The 24582-nt window shown below is 41.5% G+C and overlaps 1 protein-coding gene across 10 annotated transcripts in view; it reads left to right on the plus strand.

Annotated features, from left to right (window-relative positions):
- pleca (plectin a) overlaps nucleotides 1–24582 on the plus strand; it is a 104578-nt gene that overhangs the window by 47495 nt on the left and 32501 nt on the right. For 4 of the 10 annotated variants that reach the window (XM_065470467.1, XM_065470471.1, XM_065470468.1 and 1 more), the window contains 3 exons: nucleotides 19461–19522; nucleotides 22481–22495; nucleotides 23089–23178. In XM_065470467.1, the coding sequence (XP_065326539.1) occupies nucleotides 19461–19522; nucleotides 22481–22495; nucleotides 23089–23178 (167 nt within the window). Of the gene's footprint in view, nucleotides 1–8456; nucleotides 8541–12701; nucleotides 12853–19460; nucleotides 19523–22480; nucleotides 22496–23088; nucleotides 23179–24582 lie in introns of those variants that run through there. The other 6 variants (XM_065470470.1, XM_065470472.1, XM_065470476.1 and 3 more) reach the window with 4 other exon arrangements.

The raw sequence follows: 24582 nt of genomic DNA on the forward strand, positions 1-24582 counted from the left end.
ATAGATGTTATTTCAGGTGTATTACTTCTAATATCTGATGCTGTCTGTGTTAGAGTGCTGCACATTTTAAATCACCATCCTTTTACTGAAAATTTTCTCTGCAGTTATTTGTCCAAATGACTCTGAGGTATGCTAAAAGGCAGAATACAATGTCTGGCTTTTTTGGTTTTAATTCTTTAGTTATTGCCAGGCTCCGTTTGGACTGTAGTCAACATACCACTAGCTCATTACAGTGTCTCCAATCCTGCCTTATTAAGACTTTCAGTAAGTCCTGCAGTGACTTTACAAAAACGTGAAGAAGCTAATACTATTTTTATTGTTTATGTCTCCAGTGCTGTTGGTAAACTCTTGTTGTTGTTCTCATCTGAGGCTGGTGAGGAAGGATTAAGATAACGACCCAGTGATGGTGAATTTGTGTGTGATGCACAGTTTTCTACACCATCAGCTCATATATGAAATAACTAATAGCACTTGAACTGGTTCACGTTAAGTAACTAGATATGAATAATATCTTGCATTTTAAATATTTATTTCATGATTATATATTGTCATGCACTGTCTGATTTGTGCATAGACTTTGAGGGAATATTTAGCAAAGAAAGAATTAACTGATTGCTGTTTTTATATATAAAACCCACACTGTTTTTGCACTTTGTGTTAAAAGCTGGCTAAGGTAGCAGGGGTTTTGTAGCAGCGGCACTGCCCATTACCCACACAAGGTCCAAACCTCCTTTTGTCGTCTCTGTTTGGATCCTTTTGGTTTCTGTTTGCATCCTGTGTGCACACACCCCTTTAGATTCTCCTCCTCTCTTCCCTCTCGCCTCTCATCCACACTGTTTCTGTTTCGACTGGGGATTGAGAAGGTAGGAGGGGTTCTGAGCATCGCTGTTTCTCCATGCTGACTCATGATGAAAACTGGGTAGATAAATGCTTCATCAAAGTGAATCCAAAATTATGTAGAATTAAGAATTTTTAACAGGTCTTCTTTGTGATATTTTTCTCCATGCAAATACTGCGCATTGAAGTGCTTATAGTATCTGAAGAAGGAATTCCTTGAGGATCTCAAAGAACACAAAGGAAGACATAATGGTGGCTGGAATGGTAATGCCATTAGCCAATCTGAAAGCAATCTACGAGCTTCTCTTCAAAGATGGCGTCATTGTGGTTAAGAAGGACAGGCGGCCACAGTCCATGCATCCTGATCTCAATGGGGTGAATAACCTAAAGGTGATCCGTGCCCTGGGCTCTCTCAAAACTAAAGGCTACGTCAGGGAGACTTTCGCCTGGAAACATGCCTATTATTATCTCACCAACGAAGGTATCGGGTACCTGCGAGATTACCTGCACCTGCCCCCGGAAATCATGCCTAGAACCCTTCATCGCATTTGTCGCCCTGGATCTTCTGCTCGAGTTCAAAGCGTGAAAGACCCGAGATCTTCCATTTCAGAACTGAAGGCCAAAGGAAAAACCCAAGAGGGTGTTACGGACAGGCACGTTTACCGTCACAAGAGAGTTGAAGAAGAACAACCTGATAGACTTCCAAAAACCTTCAGAGGGTCCTACCAGATGTCAGTTGGTCAGCCTAGAGATCAAAACACTACCTTGTTCAAGGTAGACAAAGACCTCTGCAAAGAAGAGGAAAGTCACAGTAAAGTTTTCAGTGCTTCTGTTCTCCACCATGAGGACAAAGCCACCAGAGGTCATTACTCAGTCGAGGAAGCCAAGCAAGGTTTTCATTCTCCTTCAGTTGTGACAAAGTTTCCAAAAGAAATCCAGACAGTTCAGAAGGTTCCTGGTGTTCCAGTAACAGAGGTCCTGCAGGAATCGTTTAAGAACACATGTGCTGAACCACAAACAGGTTATAAGGAGTCTGGAAGTGTTGCTATGGCCACCATGAAGGTGCAGAAGACTACAACTGAGGAACCTGTTAAAGAACTGATCTTAGATGAGATGAGAAGAGAGACCAAATATCTGTTCTTGGGGGTACTTAAAGAAGAGGTACCTGCGAGTGAATGCAGTATACAAATGGTAGCAGACCCCCAGACAGTCCCTTTGATGGAAGAGCTTATTGATGATGAAGAGAAAGATGAAGACCTTCTCCATGAGGTGGTCATCTCAGCTCCATTTGGATCTTCTGCTGACGTTGTGACAGAAGAATCCCACAAGAAGTTGCCAGGTGATGTTGAGGAGATGAAACATGTGACGGTTGAAGTTTACAGCCCTGCGGATAAAAGTGAAACATCCGAGTGTGACACTTACAAATCTCTGCAAAATGTTCCAGAGGAAAAGACAATGGATTCTGACATTACAGATACAGAGAATGAAAAAGACAGTGAGACAATAGTTTCTGCAGAAGTCATGATTTCTCATGATGCATCTGGAGCCTCCTCCACTGCAGCCACTAAAGCAGACCGTCCCATCCCTATAGTCCCACCAGTTTACCCAGCTCTGAAGATCCCTCTGCTTCAGGTAGACTGTACCACTCTCACAGAAGAACCTGAAAAAGGTAAAGATGCTCAGAAGACCGGGCCTGACTTCCCTGAAGGTTTGAGCTTCTTCTAACTCCTCCTCCCGTTTCTTCCTCTTTCATTTGCAGTAAAGGCTATCTTGGTGTTGCTATGGCCGCTGGCTCTGTTGATGTGGATGAAGCAGAGATAATTTAATCTCGTCTCTTATTGATACAAATAATGGCCCTGTCATTTTTCATATAGCTAAATAACAACAGACTGTCAATTAGGTTTCATTTTACAGATGCAGATTGTGCCAACCAGTGGCCTACTTACACAGACAAGCTTTGTCTAAATGTGAATCATGCACATGTTTGCATACTGTATGTTAGTGAGGGTACAGTTATATTTTTAAAATGCATTAGCCCTCATTTCATTTACTGTCACACATCTGCTTACGGGACTCACAGTAACTAAAACTTGAACTGTAGAACCATTAAGAATTTATAGCGAATAAGAAAATAATGCGACTTTTATCTGACACTGATTATTGAGACACCTTGTAGATCATTCATTTTATGTGGCCTGTGATGCTTTAGCTCTGCTAGTCTTCTTAACTGGGAGCACATATAACGCTCTCTTTGAGATGTTTCAAGGGTTAAAAACAAGCAAAAAGCAAAGATAACATATGAACCTTCTACATGTTCAAACTGCATCTGTAAGGCAGATTATTACTGTCGTTGTGATCTGTGCTCAAACGAAAAACAGTGTGTTCAGTTCCCCAAGGAGAACAGCATCAACTACCCATTAATTCAATGAATATTTAATTAACGTCTTGTTATTTCTAAGGTAGCAAAATTATATTTATGTAGCACAGCAGGTACAAACTGCGGCACAACAATAGAGAGGTCAAAACTAAACTGAAAGACTGACAGAGCTCCTGAAATAATTAAAAAATTTTACAACTGATGAAACAAACGAAAAGGCAACAATTACATGGTAAAAGGGGTAGAGTTGATCATTTTAATTCATTAAAGAAATAGAAATGTAAAAAGATAATTATTAAATTAAAAATGTGTTTAAAAAACATGTAAAAATAAACTAAATAGTAAACTTGAGAAAACCAACAAATTAAATTAAGTAAAATAATCAGAACTCAGTTAAAATTATAATTAAGACCAGCAACTACATGACTGAGAAACACAACCAAACAAGAATCTTTTAATTTCTTTTACTTATTTATTTTTGTATTTTTGAAGCCTTAAAGATCAAAGAGGCTTCTCTGGTATTGGTGGAAGAACCTGTCAGCCTGTTGAAGCTGGTTCATAGTTTACTAACACATCTGAGAGAGACTGCGCTTCCAGACCAGAGAGATGTCTGCATCGTCTCAACAGATATTACAATATTCAGATAAACTATAAGTCTAACCAGGTGGCAGATACTGTAGTTGCCTCTGTGTGGGTGTTATATGGTCAAATCTTCTTCTTTTTTAACTTAAACTCTGGCAAACATGTTGTGGCGTTGTAGGCTATCTACAGGTGTCTAAATACAGAATTCAGTATTAAATCCATGCAAACATTTGTGCTGCTGTGTGCGCTACATCGATGTGGCTGATTCCTTAATTCTGGCATCTGCTGTTCTGCAGCTGCATGCACTCGTGTGTCCATCTCTCTTCATCTCACAGAACATTTCACAAGGCCCCCAGACTAGATATTAATAAAGCGCATAAAGACTTATAAAAGATTTCAGTTATGATAAATGCTTCTGCAAATCCACATGCTGAATTCCCTGGCTCTACCTTTTCAATATGACATCCGCCTGAGAACCTTCCATTGTCGGGCTGATATATGACTCAGCAGAGACTGGAAAAATGTGAGTGCCATTAAACCACACTCAGCTTTTCCTGTCTGTGCCTCCACAAAAAAGGGCGAAGCAGCAAAGCAGTCCAAAACACAGAGTGTGTGGCATTTGCCACCTTTCATCTAACCTCCACTTAGCCCAGCCTGCAATGAACATGAACTCCAACATTTAAAAAGACCATACTGTATTTGAGTGGGTTAGCCACAGCAGAACACAGAGTGTGTAACCTGCTGGCTCCTAATTTAGTGTGTGCTGCATTTTTCATATAATACAGTAAGAAAGAAAAATCATCAAGAAACCTGTTTTGGCTACGATGGAAATGAATTTTTCTAGAGACTTTATGGAGGCTCTGATTCAACACGGCCAAGGTAGGAAGTCTTTATTGTTGGAACAGTTCTGTCTTCTTACCAAAAGGTGTCAGCACAGAAATACTTTATGGCCAGTCTCCGGTTATCTAGCGGACCAAAGAGGATGAAGCAGGTTAGGGTGTGTCTCGCTGCCGTAGATCAGATAACAGCTGAATACTGGTCATTGTGTCTGGGATTAAGTACACAATCTTAAACACAGTGTTTAAGAAGTTGTTAAGATTGTTTTCTTTTAAAAAAAACAATTGCATGTCTACTGTCTAGTTTATTTTGATCCTAAAAGAACTAATGTGGTTTTTTTTTTTTAAAGATTAGGAGTAAAATTTATTATAGTTCATAACTTTAACATTGAAGACCTTGAGTTAGACACCTCCCACGCTGCCTGCTGGCTGCGTCCGGGATCAAGTTTCCTGGTGTAAAATCCAGAGGGGTGTGGGCCGCAGGATGGCCCCTGACTGGCTGCTTCACCTCTCTCCTCTGCACAAAATGGTCACCGTGAAAAAGAGGCAGACCAGGGAGGGCTTGGGAGTAATGGACAGCTAAATACATAACATATCTTAAAATGCACTTTTGCATTCTTTGTCTGTTGGGCTGTAACTAATGAGCCATATCTTTATTGATTAGTTTTAGGCCACATTATTCAATCAAAAAAAGTTCAGAAAAAGTGAAAATGTAGTTTGAAAAGCAGCCTAGAATTAAAGATAATCAACTTTTAATTATATTTAAGCCCAAAAAGAAGCAAAAATTTTTTGACATTTTTGTCGTGACACTTCAAACTTTTTCTGTGCTATTTATATCTGATGTATCATGAACATTTATTTCATTGACTTTATCAGTTGGGCAGAACTTTAAACAGTATACGAACAACATCTTATATCGCAGTTCTACACAACTACATGATAAGTCTGAAAATATTGTCCAAGAACTGAGCTAATATGTCCAACCTGTGTAGTTTTTGTCTGATCAGATTAAAATGTTCCATCTGTGACTTTAAAACAAAGCCGAGCTATAGTAGCGTAGAGTGATGCACATCCTGTGGATACGGCTGCATAATTGCACTGTCTCCAATAAATCTTTTTTTTAATGGCTTTCACAGAGCCGCCTTTGTTATAGCTGGCAAAAGTCACGTTTTCCGTTCTTTGTCTAAATCCTGTAAGAAAAAATGTGAATGTGTCCCTGGGAGTCTTTCTGAAGCCTTGCACATGGATTCCATCCAGCGGCGCTCGCAGAAACCACCACGCATGAGATGCTGTTTCCACTGAGGAAAGCCTCACAAATTAAATCAAACTCGCAACGCTGTGTAGTTTTTACTTCCCAGCTGTGCCTCCGCTTTTCTCTCTCGCGCTCACTCTCTTTCCTTTTTTTTGGGTGCTTTTTCTGCACGCCCCCCCTCGTTTTTATCAGAACATAATGTCATGAGGTCAGCTCTGACTCCTTGGCAGTTCTGCATTTTCTCTAAAAGTTGTGAAGACGCTGAGAGAAGATGGAGTTGTGCTGTTGCTTCTGCCCAGGACCTCCTAACGGTAGGTTTTATTTTTACCGGAATCTTTTTTTAGACTTTATCAGTGAACTTAAAGATACCAGATCAAGAATAAACTATGCTGAGGTTAATTTCTTGAATTATGCTTGCCATCTGAGGACACTGCCACTCCCAGTATCAGTACTTTAGATTAAAAACATCTCTCACATTCCTCACATTGCTTCGCTAATCTTACCTATGCTGTTATGTGAAAGTTGGGCATTAATATCGGAGGCTTTTTAAGTGAAATTCTAAGAACTTCTGAATTAATTAAATGTGTAACTTTGTGGATTTTGGCTATTTTGGCTATATTGCTTGTATGTAGAATGTGTATCACAATATGGGAATCATTGAGCGAGTGCATACCATGTGAGAAGAGGGGGAGTGGGCTGGCTCCTCCCATGAGGGAGTGGTGAAATGAATTTATTCCAGACGTCTCTACTGCTCCCCTGGCTTTATTCCCTTTGCTCAATCCTCACTGTAACTAATTGCCAAATTGCGGTGCCAGTTTCTAAGGCTTTGGGGATTTGGTTGACATTTTCAAACAAGGATCATATAAGGTCTCTCCCCAAATCAACTGCCAGCACTTTAGACTAACAACGCCCACTTTTTCTTCTACACTTTTGCTTCTGGTCTTTGTGCCTAAACATAGCTTCTTTTTTTTGTTTTAAATTTAGTGCAACCTATATTGTGTAAGACTATTCTGTATTCCCTTCTTTATATAGCATGACACAGTGCTCACGCTAAAGACAGCACGAGGTCGAGGCCGTCTCGACTATTTTTGCTTTCTCTATGGTGGCTGTTGGTGTGTGGCATCGCGTCGCTGTAAATGTGTGAGGGTGACACTCATCTTGGTGTTGGGTTTCTGCACCACAGCTAATGTTCTTTTCATTTGTTCTGACAACAGAGACCTTGGCAGCGATGCTGTTTTGCCTCAAGCAATATTTTATTTTTTTAAACAGTGATGCAAACAGGTGATGAGTGCGTATTTCTGCAGGTGCAGTTAGTGTTTCACAACTCCGTGTTTCGAGTTAGGCTGGTGAGGAGAAGCTCCCACAGAGGAATTTCATTGTGATCATTTGGTGACATAGAACTGTTTTAATAAAGCTGATTGACAGGTTTGAAAATGATTGAGCTTAAAGCGGCGTCCTTAGAAGGCATTCAGTCTGGTTCGAGAGGACATTTTCCCTCAAGGCTTTTCTCTGTTTTAACAACAGAGCCAGGGTAAGATGGAGAAAAATGAAAAACACTTTAGGATTTAGAGCTAACAATGCAGCTGGCAGTTCAGAGATGCTGAAACGGTTGGTTGTAAAACAGGATCCAGTTTAATCAGGCTCCGGGAAGCTTATACACACTGGTTGGGCTGTCCAAGCATAAGGAAGCTATTAGAATTACGGGGAACATTGTGAAGTTACATAAGGAGAATGAATTGATAGGGAGCGGATGATTATGTGATGAGGGAAAATAAAATTGGGAGGCATGGCTTCAGTATAAATATTTGGAAAAGGCGGAAGGGGTTGGCTTACGACTGTCTGTGACTCGTAAACCGCGATGGAAAATGGGCTTCAGTCGGTAAAAGAAAACTTATGGAGTGAATCAGTTGGAAACTTTTGACTCCAGCTCACAGTGGATGTCCCTTAGTTTGCCTCTTATCAAGGCTGACCCGACTGAGCCTGCTCTGTGTGTGTGCTTGTTACACAAAACAGCCTCATATATTATTAACTCCTGCAGATAGTCTGCAGCTGGCAAGGAAAGCAGAGAGCAAGTTTCTGTAGGGCAAAACCAGTGGAGTTACTTGATCTGTGGAAGAGAGCAAAACTTATTTTTAACAGCGTCAGGGCTGCTCGTGCTGCCAGAGTTACAGCTTTTACTTTTAAAAGAACTTTAAATGACTTAAACGTGAATATATGAGAAACAGAGAGAGGAATTGTAAAAGTGCAGAGAAAAAAGGGGGAGGGAAAGAGTGCAGGAGTGAGAGAGATCAGCCACTTCTGCCAGAGGACTGAGTCACAGAGCAGAGAGGAGAGGGAGGGGTGCTCTTTCGGTCTTGTGTCTTGTAAAAGTCGCAGACAACTTGGGTGCAGCGCTCGTTTTAAAGTCCGTGATGGCACCACACCCCTAGACGCTCCCCTACTCCTCCCCTTCACTCCCCCCCCCTCCACCTTACCTTCCAACTCCCCCCCTGCTACCCTCCCCAACCCTCCCACCTTTCAGAGCCTGGGACTCTCCACTTTGTACCAGGCCCGATGCCGGCAAGCCCCCCTGGAAATGTGTTCCCAGCCCTGGTGGCTGTGGGCCACATCGTTACCTTGATCGTTTTCTGGCAGTGGAGAGTACGCAAGAAGCAAGGTAAGAAAAGCTTGAAAAACTCATCGCTTCAAGGCTTGCGCAGGGAGAGCTGACGGCGAGATCGGCAGATCAAAGATTTTCCTTTGCAGACAGTTTGTTGCCGGCAGTCCTGTTCTGTCGTCTCTCCTCTCTCTCGTCCTCTGTGTTTTTGCGGCACACGCTCCTCTCTCTCTCTTCCTCACTGCCCCCCCTCCTTTTTTTCCCCTCACACATCTCGGTTTCCTGTGCTATGGAGATGTTGCGATTAACCCTGTAAATGCTGGTTGGAGGGTGATGACGTCCAAGGAGCTGGAGTATTCTTGTGGAGAATGGGGTTTCGGCTTAGTCAGAGCTCTGACGGGCACTCCTCAGCTTCAGCTTTGCTCCTAAGTTGCAGTTTTTCCCTTCTGAAAACTATTCCATCATTTTTTTTCCATCTTTGTTAAGATCTGGCTAAAGATCTATGTGTGCAGCTCTCTTAAAGTGACTGGATATAACTTAAATCTCTCCACTTTACAGACCTACCCCAGTTGTGGAGGCTACTGTATTGTTAATATACTGGTTCAACCTGTTTCATTTTGGCACACTGTCGTTGTTTGGTTAACAAAAGGATATGGTTAACCTATCTTGCTGCAAGCATAGAAGAGTTACGCGATGTTCAACTAAACTATGCAGCCTGAAGGTTAGTTGCATACTCTTTAATGTCATGACACACTCCTCAGGAAGGCCCACGTTACTGTTGACACAGCTGAACACTGTGGTGGTTGTCAAACACACCCCTGCAGGTGACACACCCTGAGGTGGTTTAAAGAATTTTTGACTGACAGTCTGCAGGTAAAAGAGAGAACAATTGTTGTTTTTTTATTTTATTTTGTCTCTCAAATGAGAAACCTGTTTGGCACGTTTGGCACCAGGCACTTTAAAACAACCGTGCACATTTACTGGATAATCTATTTGCACAAAACACATAAAATAGCCTTTACATCAAAACTCTCTTACCTAAATACATTTTAAAAAACAAAACTGTAACATTTTGAAATAGTTGGCTTTTAAAGCTAAATTAGAGCACTACAGTACTATTATCTGACCAGTGCTCTCAGCTGTAAACTACACAATCAGGTTGTAGTTGGGTGGAGGAAGACACGCCTTGAGTAGATAAGAGCAGTTTTCACAACATTCCTCACATTGTTGTGAGCAGATGAATGATTTTCAAAGAATTCTGAAAAGTCTTTCCCCAAAAAGGAAAAGTCCCTGTCCAGAGACTTAATATCCAAAATATGGTCAGAACATAAGCAAAACAGGAGAAATTAACAACACATTTATCCTCCTCTCCCTCTGTCTGCGTGACTCGAATGCGTGTGGTCTGTAAATTGCACGCAACTGAAGCCGCGATCAAAGGTTGCCAGGAAGTGCCGTTTGACTGGTAAATCGTGTGCCAACACTGCATTGCAAAACTAGGCCATGTATCATCACTAGCTCCTGTCGATATCAAGGTGCTTTGCATTTGGGGAGATCTGCTTTCAGTTCTGTTCTTGCCGCAGTGCAGACAGTAAGAGCTGCACATCAGGTGTGGTCGTATTCCCTCTTTATAGCATCTTTCTGGCGGCAGCGAGATCAATATCAGGCTGTCTGTTCATTGTTTACATTACAGATTCAGTACAAGTCAAACATTTCGATTTAAGGACACAACCCGAGGCCACTTGTGTAAGTTGAACTGTAGTTTGCTGGAACACCAAGGTGCCTTTGACACAGGGGGAAGGTGGAAGTAGGTAAAAGGGACTTTACCCAGAGCCAGGTTTAAAAAAAGCCCCATGCCACAGATGGTGACTGACTAATGGTAGTAAACTCGACACTGAGAACGGTGGCCTGCGTATCCTGGATACAGTCATAACAAACGATCATTTAGATCCTCAGGACTTTAGAAGAATCTAAGTCCTGCTTCACTAGAGGCTCCTGCTCATTTTGATCTGCTCTTTATGATCATTTAATGCCCTTCCCTGTTATATTCGACTGTGTTTTTTTAACTTTGAGATTTCCTCTAATTGTTTTGTGCAAAGGTCTTTTTAAGACTCTCAAGATTAGGAAACTGCATTCCCATCACAATAAAAGTCCTAACAAAATTGTCTAATCCATTTAGGAAACCACACCCAAATCTGCACCAGTATTAATGGAAGACTCAGACTGGCAGCCGTGTCAGCTAAACCGCGCGCCACAGACAGCACAGCGTAGGATCGGTTTCAGATTTGGTCTCGTGGTGTTCAGCCGTGACTCACTTTCCTGTCTCCTTTCACTGTGGTGGTAATAACAGACTGAGGAGGGAGGACGCCCCGCTGGGCAATAACTGAAAAATGAGAAAACATTCTGTTACTACAGGACACAAAAACAATAAACAATGCACACCCAGCGTGTCCCTACATGCCCTTCACAATACCCAGCCTAACATAAAACACATTAGTGGTAAACCTCAATAGTAGCTGGGTTCATTGACTGTCATACACAACATACAGTACAGCGTGTGTCTACGCTGAGGGAGGGCCTTGGTTCTTATCCTCATCTCTGTCCTCGACTGTTTTTTCTATCTAGGCTGTTGCTGTATTGGCATCATCGTTATGATGAAAAACGAAGCCACAGCCAATCAGATGCTTTCTGGATTGTACTGCAGGGTGCATTAAAAACTGATGGCATTTTTCTGCACTCAGAATTCTGTCAGTATCGAAAAGATCCCCAACAGCACACAACACCACCTAACCACGACAGAGCCTCCACCATGTTTTACAACAGACACTCACTGTTGCACTGCTCTCCTGACGTCTTCCAGACCTGTTGCCACTGATTTTCAGTCTGGTTCTTGAGTAATTTAATAATAATAAAAATAATTTAGAAATAATAATTTGGCATATCTCAGCCTTTCCCCACCTTCCCTAAGAATGGCTTCCTGACAGCCAGCATTCACTGAGAACATTTCTGATGAGCTTCACTGAACAACAGTTGCATCAATTGAAGTCCAGATGCATCTCTCAGGTCTTTGCTAATGTTTCCTTTCTTCCTTCTTAAAAGTTAAACTTTCAGATACTGTTTCAGATGCTGTATGTAGATTTTTTTTAATGTTTGCCACTTCTTCTTTTGTTCTCAATTTGTCCAGTTCCTTCAGCTTAAAAAAAACAAAAACGTACTTTCACACTGCTCACTATGAAAGATAAGATTTCAGCTTACAGCTCTAGGAATCACCATGTTGGTGCAAAAATACTATTTCACAGCTGTCAAAGTGTTGTCTTTGGTATTTTCCATAGATTAATGTAAAGAAATGGGAACTCACTCAGGCTGCTAGTAACAAAGTGCCTAAAAACAGTTTAAAACTTTGTTTTCTGTTATCTGTAGACACATCACTAGTTAATCCCGTGAGTTAATACTGGTATTATTTTATTGCTTAATCAGATGTTTTGTAACCAGATTGTACCTTAACCCGCCCCCAATTAAAAGAAATATAACTTCTTCATAAATTAATTCACGGTCATGGCAGTTGGATTCTGTCACATGCGGATTAACGAGGAGCCAGCACCTTTTCAGTTATGTGAAGTATTTCTTAAAGTTGCGCAAAAACGGAGAGAAAATGAGCCTCCTGTGTCGGGGATATTTATGAGGCACAGCTGTTATGGATGTGGAGGGAATGTGATGATTTATTACCGGGGGTAATGTGCGCTCTGCCCTCCTGTGAACAGTCACTGCGAGACAATGCACAGAACCGTCTGTCACCGCATGCAAGCTTCGCGCCTTCCCAGAAGTCATTCCTGTTTCTGCTTTGCATTTATGGGGCTGTCGGGGGTGTATGTTATGCAATCTTGTGAAAGGTACAGTTATCACGCGTGTTAAAATAAGGACGCGGTGTGCAGTGTCTCTCCGCGGCGCGTCTCAATGGCACAAGTCGTCTGACGGATCGGAGGAGGATGGAGCAGCCGGCAGCTCTCCACTTCTTCTCGCTAAACAAAACGAGTGGGTTGGGCTTGTGACAAAGAGTCTGCAATCTGACTCGACCCTGTTTTTTCTCCTCCATGTGGCTCTCATAGAGTACAGAGCGAAGTTTTGAGGGCTGGTACTACACACGCGAGAAACCCGCGAGTCAGGGGGGCGTTTTCGAGAAAGTCCAGCGCGCTCCGCGTTTACGCGCGGCACAAACAAACCGGGATGGCCGAAGTGGACGATACAGCGCAGGCTGCCCGGCCGTCCTGGTACGGCGGGCTGGAGCGGGGATTTCTTTATCGACGGACTAATTACATCCATGAAATGAACTGCAGCGAAGTGGGGTCTCATCTGTACAGCCGAATGTGTTGCGCAGGTAGGTCCGATCACTGCGCCGCTCTATCCATCGCTCTGTGACTGTAATAGGAGGAGGCTCTGCTTGGGAGGGGCTGCTGGGGTGCTGATGGTGGTAATGTTAACCTTTTCCGTTCCTCCACCCACGATACAGCAAGCCCTGAGGGCCAAAACAGTGGACGTCCAGAACTAGATGATTGAAATTAGAGATGCTTAAAACACGATCTGACTGAAAACCAGTTACTGTCCTCGTATTTTTAATTATTTTGTTTTTATTGTGATTTATTCCCCACATTTAGAAAACAAACCTCAGCCTGAGATAATCAGCTTTAAAGTCTTCATTTAGGCACCACAAAATTGATGTGACACAACAGATAAACACCAGCTTGTGCCATGGTAAATACCATCCTGTTTGCTGCTGTGTACAGGCAACACTGCTTATATCTGCGTCCTTATTCAAATTCAATAAATATATAAATGGTATTTTAGATATAGATATCAATATATATAGAAATCAAAACTTGGAGAATGTTGTTTATTAGTAACATCAGTGATGACAGTCTGATAACTAATTACTTTCCCACTGAGCAGATGATAAACTATAAATCAGTCCGTCAACAGAAAGTTAATTTTAGATAATAAATTGTTTATTTAAGCATTTTTAGGTAAAAATAACTAAAAACCCTGTCAGCTTCCAGCTTCTTAAATCTTAATTTTTAAGCCCTTTATGTGTCTCACATTTGGCTCTTTTCAAATGTTTGCACAGGGCAGAGGTCTGTAATCTGAGAAAAGTTGATTTTATGATAACAAGGTTACTTCGTGTCCCTGTATGCAGCTTCTTGACGCGATCATTTGTCCTGACATTTGAATATAAAGACGACTGAATGACTCAGTACACAGTTAATTTGTCACTCTCCGGCTCACCCTGAATATTCTACAGGAATGGAAACTGTACTTGGTGTTTGCGTTTACCCTCTGATAACACCCTGTGAATGTGTGATGTGTTTTATGGACTTTGGAATTTTCAGTTCTCAGCAGAAATCCACTTTCCCTCTGCACTCGGGTGTTTCCCCAGATGTTCTGGGCCAAAACAGTGTTCTGATGGACTCTCAGCTTCTGTGTGTTTTTACTATGTTGTCACGGCAACCATGTACACAACACACTTTTCCCACACACAAAAATCATTTGCCCACTGACATATGTAAACACTGCAGGGCCCCAAGTGCCCTTGAGCTTTCTGAACAGTAGTCTCAGGTCTCTTTAGGAGCTCAGCACAGGGATGATTGGAGCTACTAGTTGTTGTGACATTAAAATGGATTAAGACTTTAAATATTCAGCTTCCCATGTTTTGTGCTGTAGCCTTTCAACCAGAAGGGGGAGACAAACTGTGCTGAGCAGCAGTAGTCACATATGAAGATCATAAATCCAACAATTATCCAGTTCTCATCTTTTCGTGACCACAAGATTGTAAACACCATGTGTGGCTAATTACGCATGTTTTTGTGCACAAAGTGCTTGCAAGTGATATTGCAAAAGTGATGCTGAAACATAATACGAGCAAGTTTAAATGCAGCTTTAAATTACAGTGGTGGTCAGGACATATTCCTGTGTCGCCTTTGGGGTTATTAAGTTATTTTTCCAGCTGTGTTTGCTTTTTAAAAGGAATTAATTCCGTTCAGGTATAATAGCAGACACTACCCGGTCGTCTTCTCTGACATGCGCATGCTTTCGTGCACTTGTCATTGTCAGCTCCGGGTTGGATCTGCCCCACCATGCCCTGGGGCTTTGGCAGAGTTTCTTCGCAAGTCATCCAGCATTCATACCATCATGAACCCTAACAGGACCTGCGAACCAGATGATACAAGGTGTTGATTAACATTCTTGTCCTCAGTGGGACTGTCATCGCGTGCTGTCTCTTGCAAAAAACACGAATAGGGGTGTGTTTTTTATTTTATTTTTTAAATTCTTTTAGGAGAGAGGCGGCTCCCCCTGTCTGTGAGGAGGGTCGGCTCGCCCTCAGCAGGAATTTACAGACTTAACGCGCTGAACTGTCACCTTAAAACTCCTATCAGCTCTCACGGCTCAGGATTATCGCTGTGTGTTATCAGGGACAGGGAAAGCAGGAATATCCACACAGTACTGCTCTGTGTGCACCAAGAGCGTCATTTAGATACTGGCTGATAAGACAACTGTTTTACAGTCTTAGAATTGAGGTGCAAAAAAGTGCTTATATGTCTTTGCCACCTTTAAAGCATTTTAGCAAACTGAGCTTTAAATGAATAAATCGAGTTAATTCAATGCCGAGTTTGATTACACCAGGATTTGTTCAAAGAAGCACAAATTTAGCTTCCAGTGCTTTCATTCGTCTTAAAACAAATACAGTTTAGCAAGTTTGGAAACTGGAAGTGATTACTTGTGGTTTTCAGTTCTTAAGCCTGCAGACAAATACTCTTTGCATTTGAAATTGAAAACTATAATCCACAGATTTTAGATTTTAGTGTGTCGATCAAAAGCCATTTTGCACAAATTATGTTTAGCTAATTTTAGCGTTTCTGCCTAGAGTCTTTGCTTTTGTTTGTAGCCCGTTGGCATTCAGGGTCTGTTTAAAGTCTGAAGGTGCAGTCAAGGAAGCTTTCATGCCTCAGGTCCCAACAAGTCACCTCCCTTTATAGGCATCCAACAAAATTCCTTTTCTTTACAGTGTTATGTCAGTAACTGCACGTAAAATTGGTGTTTTGCAGGGTGAAAGGTGTTGAAGGTATTTTAGTGTGGAGGTGCTATTTGTGATCACCTGGAACCAAATGGAAAAACAAATTCTGCACCCAGTTTTTCAGGGATGTTTGACAGAAGTTATTTGCATGAAGAAGATGCAAATGATTGTTGTCATGTGCACACACTGTTCAGTCTATCCATGCGGAGCCACAATAGCTGCTTTGTGTCTCGGATAATTTTCTACTGTCTGCTGCTTGTCCACCCCTTCCATCCCACACCCTCTTTTTTTTTTTTTTTTTTTTTTGGTTTGTGGTATTGAACTGGCACGACAGGGTATTGGAGGTCCATCCAAGGAAAAATAGTCTAAATCAAATGCTTCAAATAAAACTGAAGTCCTGCAGTTTGTTCTCATTATTCTTTCTGGTGCTGAATTGTATCCCAAAGACGGCTCCCTCGGTGCCTTTTATTCCTTAATTATCTCCTGATGGTGGAAGAGCTTTCATGCTCGAGGTTTTCTTGTGATTGTACTGTTTGGGGAAATGGCTGAGGACGTTCTTTCTGATGCCTCCTGGCTTCAGCTGTGTGCTCGGGACAAGTTTTTCCATTGATGCTTTGTGGCGTTGTGGTATGTCCCGCCACTCTGCCTCTGACCACACGCTGGTTGGTCAGAGGCACCGCTAGCTTGAGCAGTGGAGTTCAGTTGGGGTTAACAAGCTTCAGTGGTCCGTTTCTGTACAGCTTAGTCTAAATGAGGGAATGTCTCCTGTTCTGGATTAGTGATCTGTGGGGTCTTTGTGAAAATTAATCTTTGAAAATGAATCTTAGTGCAATAGTTAGCTGTAGCTACAAGATGAGTGGGATTCTAAACTGTTTTTTTTTTTTTTTTAATCCTCAAATTAAACAGAAAAAAAAAAATTAAAAGTGCAAAGAATAATGTAAATTGAGGTCTGAGCTCTGGTTTGGGTGGGTGCTGTGCGAGGGTTTTTTCATGGGTGGGGTCTGGGTGTAGATAACAGGGCTGAACCAGGAGGAGAATCTTCCCCGCAGACCTCTCTGTGGTGAATGTCTCTGACATTGCTGCCTGCAGGCAGGCATTTTGCAAGAGGTGGTGAAAAAAAAATGTGGCGTTGAATGTCAGAGACAGCAAATGGAGATAGGGAGAAGAAAGGGAGCAAGTTCAGGAACTGAATCGGTGGCTTGAACACTCCCACTTAACTCCAGGAGCCCTCAGTGAGAAGCAGTGTTTCAGGCAATAAGAAAAAGTAGAAGTACACAACATCATCGCCTCTGAACCTGCAGAGGCTTCCGTGTGGTTTTGATAGCTGACAGCATGGCGATGGAGCAGAGATTCAGAGCCTACTCCTCTGATAGTATGGGTAGTGATGGGGTGTTCGTAGAGGAGTCCTACTACCAGGGGGTGCTCAGGGCCATGGACCACAGAAAAGGTAGAGTTTGTTCCAGCAGTGCTGCATTTTTGAGCTTTGTGTTTTTCTGCAGTTGCATTCTTTGGTTTGAAAATGGTTCGGTCTGTATGTCAGCTCTTGGCTTGGCTTTGTTGTTTCATGTATTATGTAAAAGTCCAAAAGTTGTGTCTGGATGTCTGAATTTGCAAAGAGTCAAGTCCGGAGCCTCTCTTTTAACAGATGGGCCACACCCCTTTTTGTGTCACATCTTTTCCTTTTTTATTTTTACTGGTGAACTTTCCTGTCAGACAGAAGAAATCTGTTTTGCTTTAAATGTGAAATCCTAATTTGAGGTTTTGCAGCACAGACAAAATGTAGTCTGTTAAAAAGACGTTTGAAGTGACAGAGCCACTGAAATTCTTTAGTAGAAAGAGAGCACCCTATTTTGAGCATTGCAACAAGTCCGTGTAATAACATTCAACATCCCAGTTGCAGGATTTGACAATGTGACTCATCCATGCACACTGTTTTTCAGGTGGTCTGATATCTTGCACCTTTTTTTTTGTCACAGGGTGAAAATATAAATCTGGGCTAAATCTGCAGCCTCAGGCTACAAAACACAGCCAAGCAAACGCATTATTAGTCAGAGAGATCAATAGATCTTGTGTTTCAGTGTGATGTATTCAGCCTGGTTATTTTAGGAATTTTTAGTGCTCAGCCGACCTGAGAAACAGAAGTATCCTGAGCTGCTACGTTTCATTTGTGCAGAAACGCATCTTTTATGTTTCGTAACACGTGTCCAACCTGTTTGCAAAGCCATATATGAAAAACCCGAAATCAAAACCAGTGAAAAAGCAGAACTCATCTGTCTGCTTTTGAGGTTTATTTCACTTCTCTGTTGAGACCGCCTCATGCGTGAGTGTGCCTGTGAGTCATGGACATAAAGCCACCGTGATTTGGGCGTTGGTGGCACGGGATGTCCTCTTCTTTGGTTCCCTCTTCATCTGATCACTTCTGTTAGCTTTGATCACAGAGCAGATAATACTATCAACTTCTTTACAGCATGTCACTGATGAGAAAAAAAACATTTGAACATTAAACATTTGTTTTGGTGAACTGCTCTGTATTTGACAAGCACCCTCATCACTAACTGAAGCACTGCACTGAAGAGGTGAAGTGTACATTTGATGGTTATCTCTTCAAGTGGCTGCATAGGTGATAAAATTTAGGAAAAGCATTGCATAGTATATGTTTGATACCTACTAGTATATGATAGGCTTGTTGGGAATAATCTGATTATGAAACGGCAACAGCATTGCAAGCTGAAACATGTTCCAGCTGAGGTGCTGCTCCAGACGATGACAGAGATAATTTATTCAAGGTTCCCCTGATAAGTAGGGAATTCTTTGTTTTGCTGCAGTAAGTCTTCTGTAATGTACTGTCCCGATCGGTCATCAGATGTCTGTGTCTGAGTCAAAGTCACATGTGACTTTTTATTCTGTCCCTGGGCAAAACAAATATTTCTCACACTGTTTGTGACTCTGGGATGAAAAAACAGATAAAAAAGATTTGAAAGAGTTTTGCTGGAGGTTTCAATCTGAAGCAGGGCCATAAAGGCGGTTTAGGCTCAATAAACACAAATTATATTTTGTTTCAGCCATCATGTATCCAGGCCCATGGGTTAGATCAGCGGTCCCCAACCTTTTTTGTGCCACAGACCGGCCTTTAAGGTGTCGCGGATAAATACAACAAAATAAAATGATACGACCAAGACAAAAACTGTGGTGTTTTGTAAACATAATAATAAACGCAAATTCACTGTGTAATTGTGTAACTTTATTAGCAGTGTCCTCCTGAAATGTGCCAACAACATTGAGAGTAACATGCTCTCTGGTCACTATGGTAACGCGTAAATATTTCTTTCAAAATAAGACGCACAACTACCGAGTTAACAATAAAACCCCTGAAAACCATGAATTTCACACCTGAGCCTCAAGACTCGCGGCCCGGTACCAAACGACTCACTGACCGGTACCGGTCCGTGGCCTGCGGGTTGGGGACCGCTGGGTTAGATGGCTGTATGTAGATGGTGGGCAATGCTTGGGCTTCTGTGCAAAAGTCACAGCCCAGAAAGTTTGGGAATCATTGTTTCAGACTTCTCAAGCTTTATATGGATGTAGTTCCCGTGTCTGTGAGTTATTCAAAGAAACTAGCCTTTGATGAGTATGATATTTAAAGTGATTATCTGCCATTAAGCTAGCATGCAAAAAAGAATGACTCCTCCTGTCTGCTGGCAGGTTAGACAGTCGTAAAGTAGTTTGTTTTGGAAAAGCCAAATACAAGATTTCTTTTGGGGGGTTTTAATCATTAAAAATAACATTGTGCTTATGGTTTGTTTGCCTTAAGTCTGGACCACTGAGTTTGTAATACACAATTACTGATTGTTGTTAAAAATGCAAAATCTCTTAAATTAACACCATAAATTAAACAGAGTATATTTGCTGTGTTTCCACAGATGAACGGGACAGAGTTCAGAAAAAGACCTTCACAAAATGGGTCAACAAGCACCTTGTGAAGGTAAGTTCTGCTTCAAACAACCCTCACCCATGAAAATACATACATTTCACTGCAACTTTACTCTCAGATAGATTAAAAATCTCCAAAAACCTATTAAAATGTTAACTTTACGTCATGTGGAGTTTATAACTCAACTGTAATTCTCCATGGTAGGTAAAAAGGTCTCCTGTTGTCCTCAAATAACACCAAAAAGCTGGACTTTCTTTCATATCCCATCTGGTTATAATAACTTAAATGACACAAAAACGTTTTCTTAGGAGATGCGGAGCTATCTGATCTCACTGCTGGGAAACATTACCTGAAGATAAAACTGGAAGAGAATCTAAAACTAAATCAGATTTAGATTCTCCACACCTCCTTTTAAAAGCTTTGGAAAAGGTGAACAACAGATACAATAGGCAACAATAGCAACCGCACTCTTTCCGTTAACTGTATGCATGTGAGGGGGTGAGTCACACGCACCTGGCCTCACTTTAGCTTGGCGCTCGGGAAGAGTGGTATCGTTGCCTGGGCTCGGTCAGGTTACGCATCTGGAATCCAGATGGTCGGGGGGGCTCATCAGGGCTGTGCAGGGGGACAGGAAACTCCAGGACTCCACGTTGAATTAGTATTTGATTCAGTGTGAGGCGATCAGTGTTAAATACGTCTGAAACAACTCTCAACAAATGTTCTGACCCTTAAAAGGAAATGCTTCTAACTAGGTGGGGAGCAAAGTCCTGTTACAGTAAGAAAAATTTTTGGTAGCTATCACTTAGCAGATTATCCCGACTAAAACAGCTTTCATAATAGCAATAATTAAACTGATTTATTAAGCATAACACCAAGATAATAACTGGTTTCAGCCTCTTAAATCTGATTTGCTACTCATAAATTTTACAGTCAACATAAATTGAACATATCTTAGTTTTGCATCGATGGTCTGACAAAATGAGTAATTTAATATCTAATAGATATTTTCAGTTTTGGGAACTTGTGGTTCTCTGTGTAATTCAGAGGATAATCAAATGATTAGCAAGATATAGGAGCCCTGAGTTTCAGTTCACTTCAATTTAGATTTAGCCAAATCACAACAACGTCTCTAGGCGTTTTATGCTGGAAAGTAATGGAGAAAACCTTTATAATAAGACAAGGCCCCTATGAGCAGCACGAAGTGATGTGGGAAGGAAAAAGCAATGCAGAGCCAGGTTCTGGGAGGAGCATCCATCTGCTGTGACGGAAAAGAAAAAGGAGAGCTTAGAAAGATACGAAAAAACACACACTGAAAGTGAGAGAAGACTAATGCGAGGCAGCAGTGGTAGATAAAAACCTTGACAGAAATGCTCAGTGCATCATGGGAAGTCCACTTGAGCCTAGAGCAGCATCACTAAGGGGGATGGCTCAGGGTCACCTGATCCAGCCTTAACCATAAACTCCAAAATGAAAGTTTTTTAAAATATGGAGGGAGTCTGTCTCAGTAAAATGTAAGAACATTTTGAACTAATGAGCTACTGGTTCATGATTTTTATGTAGTAATTAGAAATCAGAATAATTTAGTATGTTAGTGGGTCAGGTTGTATTTTTGCTCATTTCTGCCTTAAAACGTAAAGATTACTTGTAATGAAATGCCTTTCATGGGTGGTTTTAGTTTGTTAGTTTATTCCGAGCGACAGTCCAAAACCTAAGGAAAGTCAAAATCGAATTTTCACATCTGTGACATAAGACAGGAAATTCTTACATTTGAGTCATTTTATGAGTCACTGTGTTACTCATATGTCGAGAAGGCAGGGATTTCTTAAAAGAATCCTTTTAAAAAAACAAAAAACCTGTCATATGTCATGTTGCTATGACAACAGGAAAATAATAAAGAAATAAAACGCTAACTTTGTATGTTGGAATCTCAGGTTTCTAGTATTAGCAGGTGTTATATTTCTATAAGCAGATTTGTTCTGTCTCATAATTATTTTTTAAATAGTTGATGTATAAACGTGGCCAAAGATTTAAATAATGAAGTCAGCGTGAGTCAAAAGCTCAGACCCAAGACTGCTGTAAACACTCAGCTTCAAGCATTTTTCTACTCTTGGCTCCTTTTGATGTTCCTATGAACATCCTATCCTTATATGATCATCCGCGTGCCTGAGGCCCCGCCCACCTGAGGCTCACACCTTCTGTTTGCAAAGACCAGCCTAACAGAAGAAAGTTACTTTTGATCAGGTTATATTAAACAAGTTATTTTTAATATCTAATTTAAAATTGAACCAGCTATTAGGAAAAGAAAAAACAGTCCTACATGGGCAGTGTCAGCTGGACCTTGTTGCGTCTCTACAACACTTTCATGTTGTTGAATCCTTGTTTTAACACGGGAAGTGAAGCGTGTTAAAGACTGAGGAATGTCTGCTGTCGTCAATGTGCATCCTGTGACACCGGGCTCCGTCCGAGATCACTCCCAGGCGTTGTCGATAGTCACTGTTTATTTCTCGGGTAATCCCTCTGATTTAGGTCCAAAAGACTTCAGGCAGTCTGGCCCTCGAGTCACTTTGGACTCATGGTCACAACAGAGTCATGAGATTAAACTATGAGGCCTGTAAGTCTCACGGTCAGTTGTCTGATAAGTGCCATCTACTGTGGCTTGTTTTACACTTCACTTCAGATTGTGAGGAATGAAAAACAGATGCTGTTCTGTGTTTTATAAATCCTTTTTAGCTAGGTCAATCCCACTGAAACCAGTGCAGATCATAGAGAACTAAAGTACATTTATATACATAAAATTAATACAGCGACATGCACGTTTCTTTAGTTTGAAGGATAGAAGGAATCAAATTAAAGAATTTGGAACGGAAAGCAGCTGACTGTCCTTGTTTATCCATCAAATCACACCATCTGTCTCACTGTTCCCACTGTCCTTTTAAGTTTTACATCTTCTCACATCAAACTGTTTCTTCTTTCCATCCTTCACCCTGTCCTCCTGTTCTTTCCCACCAGCACTGGAAGGCAGAGGTAGGTGCTGTCTGTGAGCAGAGAGCTGCGTGGACACACACACATTTGTTCCTCCCTGCATGTTTGTGTTGACATTTTTACCCTCCCTTGCCCTCGCTCCCTTTCATCCACCCTCTTTTACTGCTAACCTCTGATCTTTCCCCTCGCTGACTTCAGCTCTTTTCTATCTGCTTTTGGAGCATTTCCTGCAGTGCAGCATGTGTCTGCATGTTCTTTGGCCACCACAGTTAAAAAGTGTAACTACAAATAATAGTAAGGAGCACCCCTTTTATTACTGTGACAGGTAATAAAAGTGGTGAAATCCTTAAAAAGCCAGAGCATATTGCTGCTGCAGAAGGCAGAGGGTAAAAGCAGTCCCCCCACTGTTGTGTGTTCATGTTTTTCTTTTTATCTTAATTTTTTTGTAGATGAGATTTGTGAGTTATAAAGTTAAATTTTGTTGGATGTTGTCAACTGTGAGGAACTCTCAGCAACTGTTTGTGTCGTGTGCAGTGATTCAGCACTGGTGCTGACATCATGGGAGTCTGAATTAAACAATAATGTCCCTGTATGCATCAATACTGATAAAACTGGTCTGTTCCCTTTCTTTCTAGGCCCAGCGACACATCACTGACCTGTACGAGGACCTCAGAGATGGACACAACCTCATCTCCCTGTTGGAGGTGCTCTCTGGAGAGACTCTGGTAAGCTTTTGGTGGTATTTCACTTCCGATATTAGAATTTGTGCTTCTTCTGTAACCCCTTGTCCTGTCTAGGCATTTCTTATCATCCCAGCTCTACTGTCCTACTCAGTTTATTTGCTGTAATCTTCGTTCTACTGTCCAGTCTACTCATTGTTAATTCAACCGCTTTAAATGTTTATAAGGCAGATATTACTCTGGATTTCTTCTTTCCACTTCTGCATGTGTTGACTTTAATTCTTTAGAGATTTTTGGACATTTCAGTACATGCTGAGGCTGTGCACACTCTTTTACTTTACTTAGCTTAGCACTAGTCTTTTTGGGAACACACCTTCTGGTGATGTAACCTTAAAACACTAATTTCATTCTTTGCTTCCATCGTTTAACCTCTCTGCACTGACTTGTTTGATCCCTGGTTTTTCCTTTGTCTAATTCCTGTTTGCTGACCTTTGCCCTGACCTTTCCCCCTTTGCCTCTGCCTTCCTCTCTTGCGATGCTCTTGCTGTGGTAGCCGAGGGAACGTGACGTTGTGAGGAACGTGCGGTTGGTGAGTGGCGCCTGGACTGTGGCTGGCCGCCTCCGCGGGCGTAGCATGTGTCACCACCCCAGGTGGCTGCTGGGTTGTGCATGATGATGGTCACACTCCCTGTGTATTGTCCCTTTCTGTGTCAACATTGTCCTCTTTCATTTTGTCAGTGAGTTGGCAGGTTCAGGAGCCATGATAGGAAACATGTGGTTAAATTGGTGGCTTTATTCAGAATATTTGTAGTAATTATTTTAGCGTTTTCATAAGTGACCATTAAAGTTAGCCTTCTTTGAGAATAGAAAAGAATAACCTAGAAAAATATACTGTTTTTGTTCTTAATGTAGCTTTATGTCCTTACCTCGTTAAAGGGCTGTATCATTAAAAAGTGCAAAGACTCCACCCATAAAAATTAAGAAACATGCCTGATTTAATTTGTCAAGTCTCCCCTTCAAGATCTTCTCCTGGTGCACCTCTGGATCACTTCCAGCATGGATGCCACTTTTAGATCACTTCATCCATGGAAACCACATTATGACTGCTTGTATTTGTACATCAGCAGTTTCCCCAAAGACCTCAGTGTGTCAGTATGTTTAGACTTTTCATGTCATGTCTGGTCTCAGATCCAAAGACACAAAGCAAGTTTTCTGGAAAATAATGCACGATTTCCAAGTATGAACACTGTGGATTATGAAAGAAGCTCAGCTTTTCTTTTAAGTTTTCCACTGGGCTCTGCACCACAAGTTCTTCTTCTGTCAGAAGTTTGACCTTAAAATCCAAACATGTCCAAATAACTTGAACTGTGACTGAACTGATCTGTGTTCCGACTTATTGGAGTCTGCTATAACTCTCAAAAAAACTCAAAAAATAACTGTTAACATAAT

The sequence above is a fragment of the Pelmatolapia mariae genome, linkage group LG22 (genome assembly GCF_036321145.2).
Source record: "Pelmatolapia mariae isolate MD_Pm_ZW linkage group LG22, Pm_UMD_F_2, whole genome shotgun sequence".
Classification (NCBI taxonomy): Eukaryota; Metazoa; Chordata; class Actinopteri; order Cichliformes; family Cichlidae; genus Pelmatolapia; species Pelmatolapia mariae.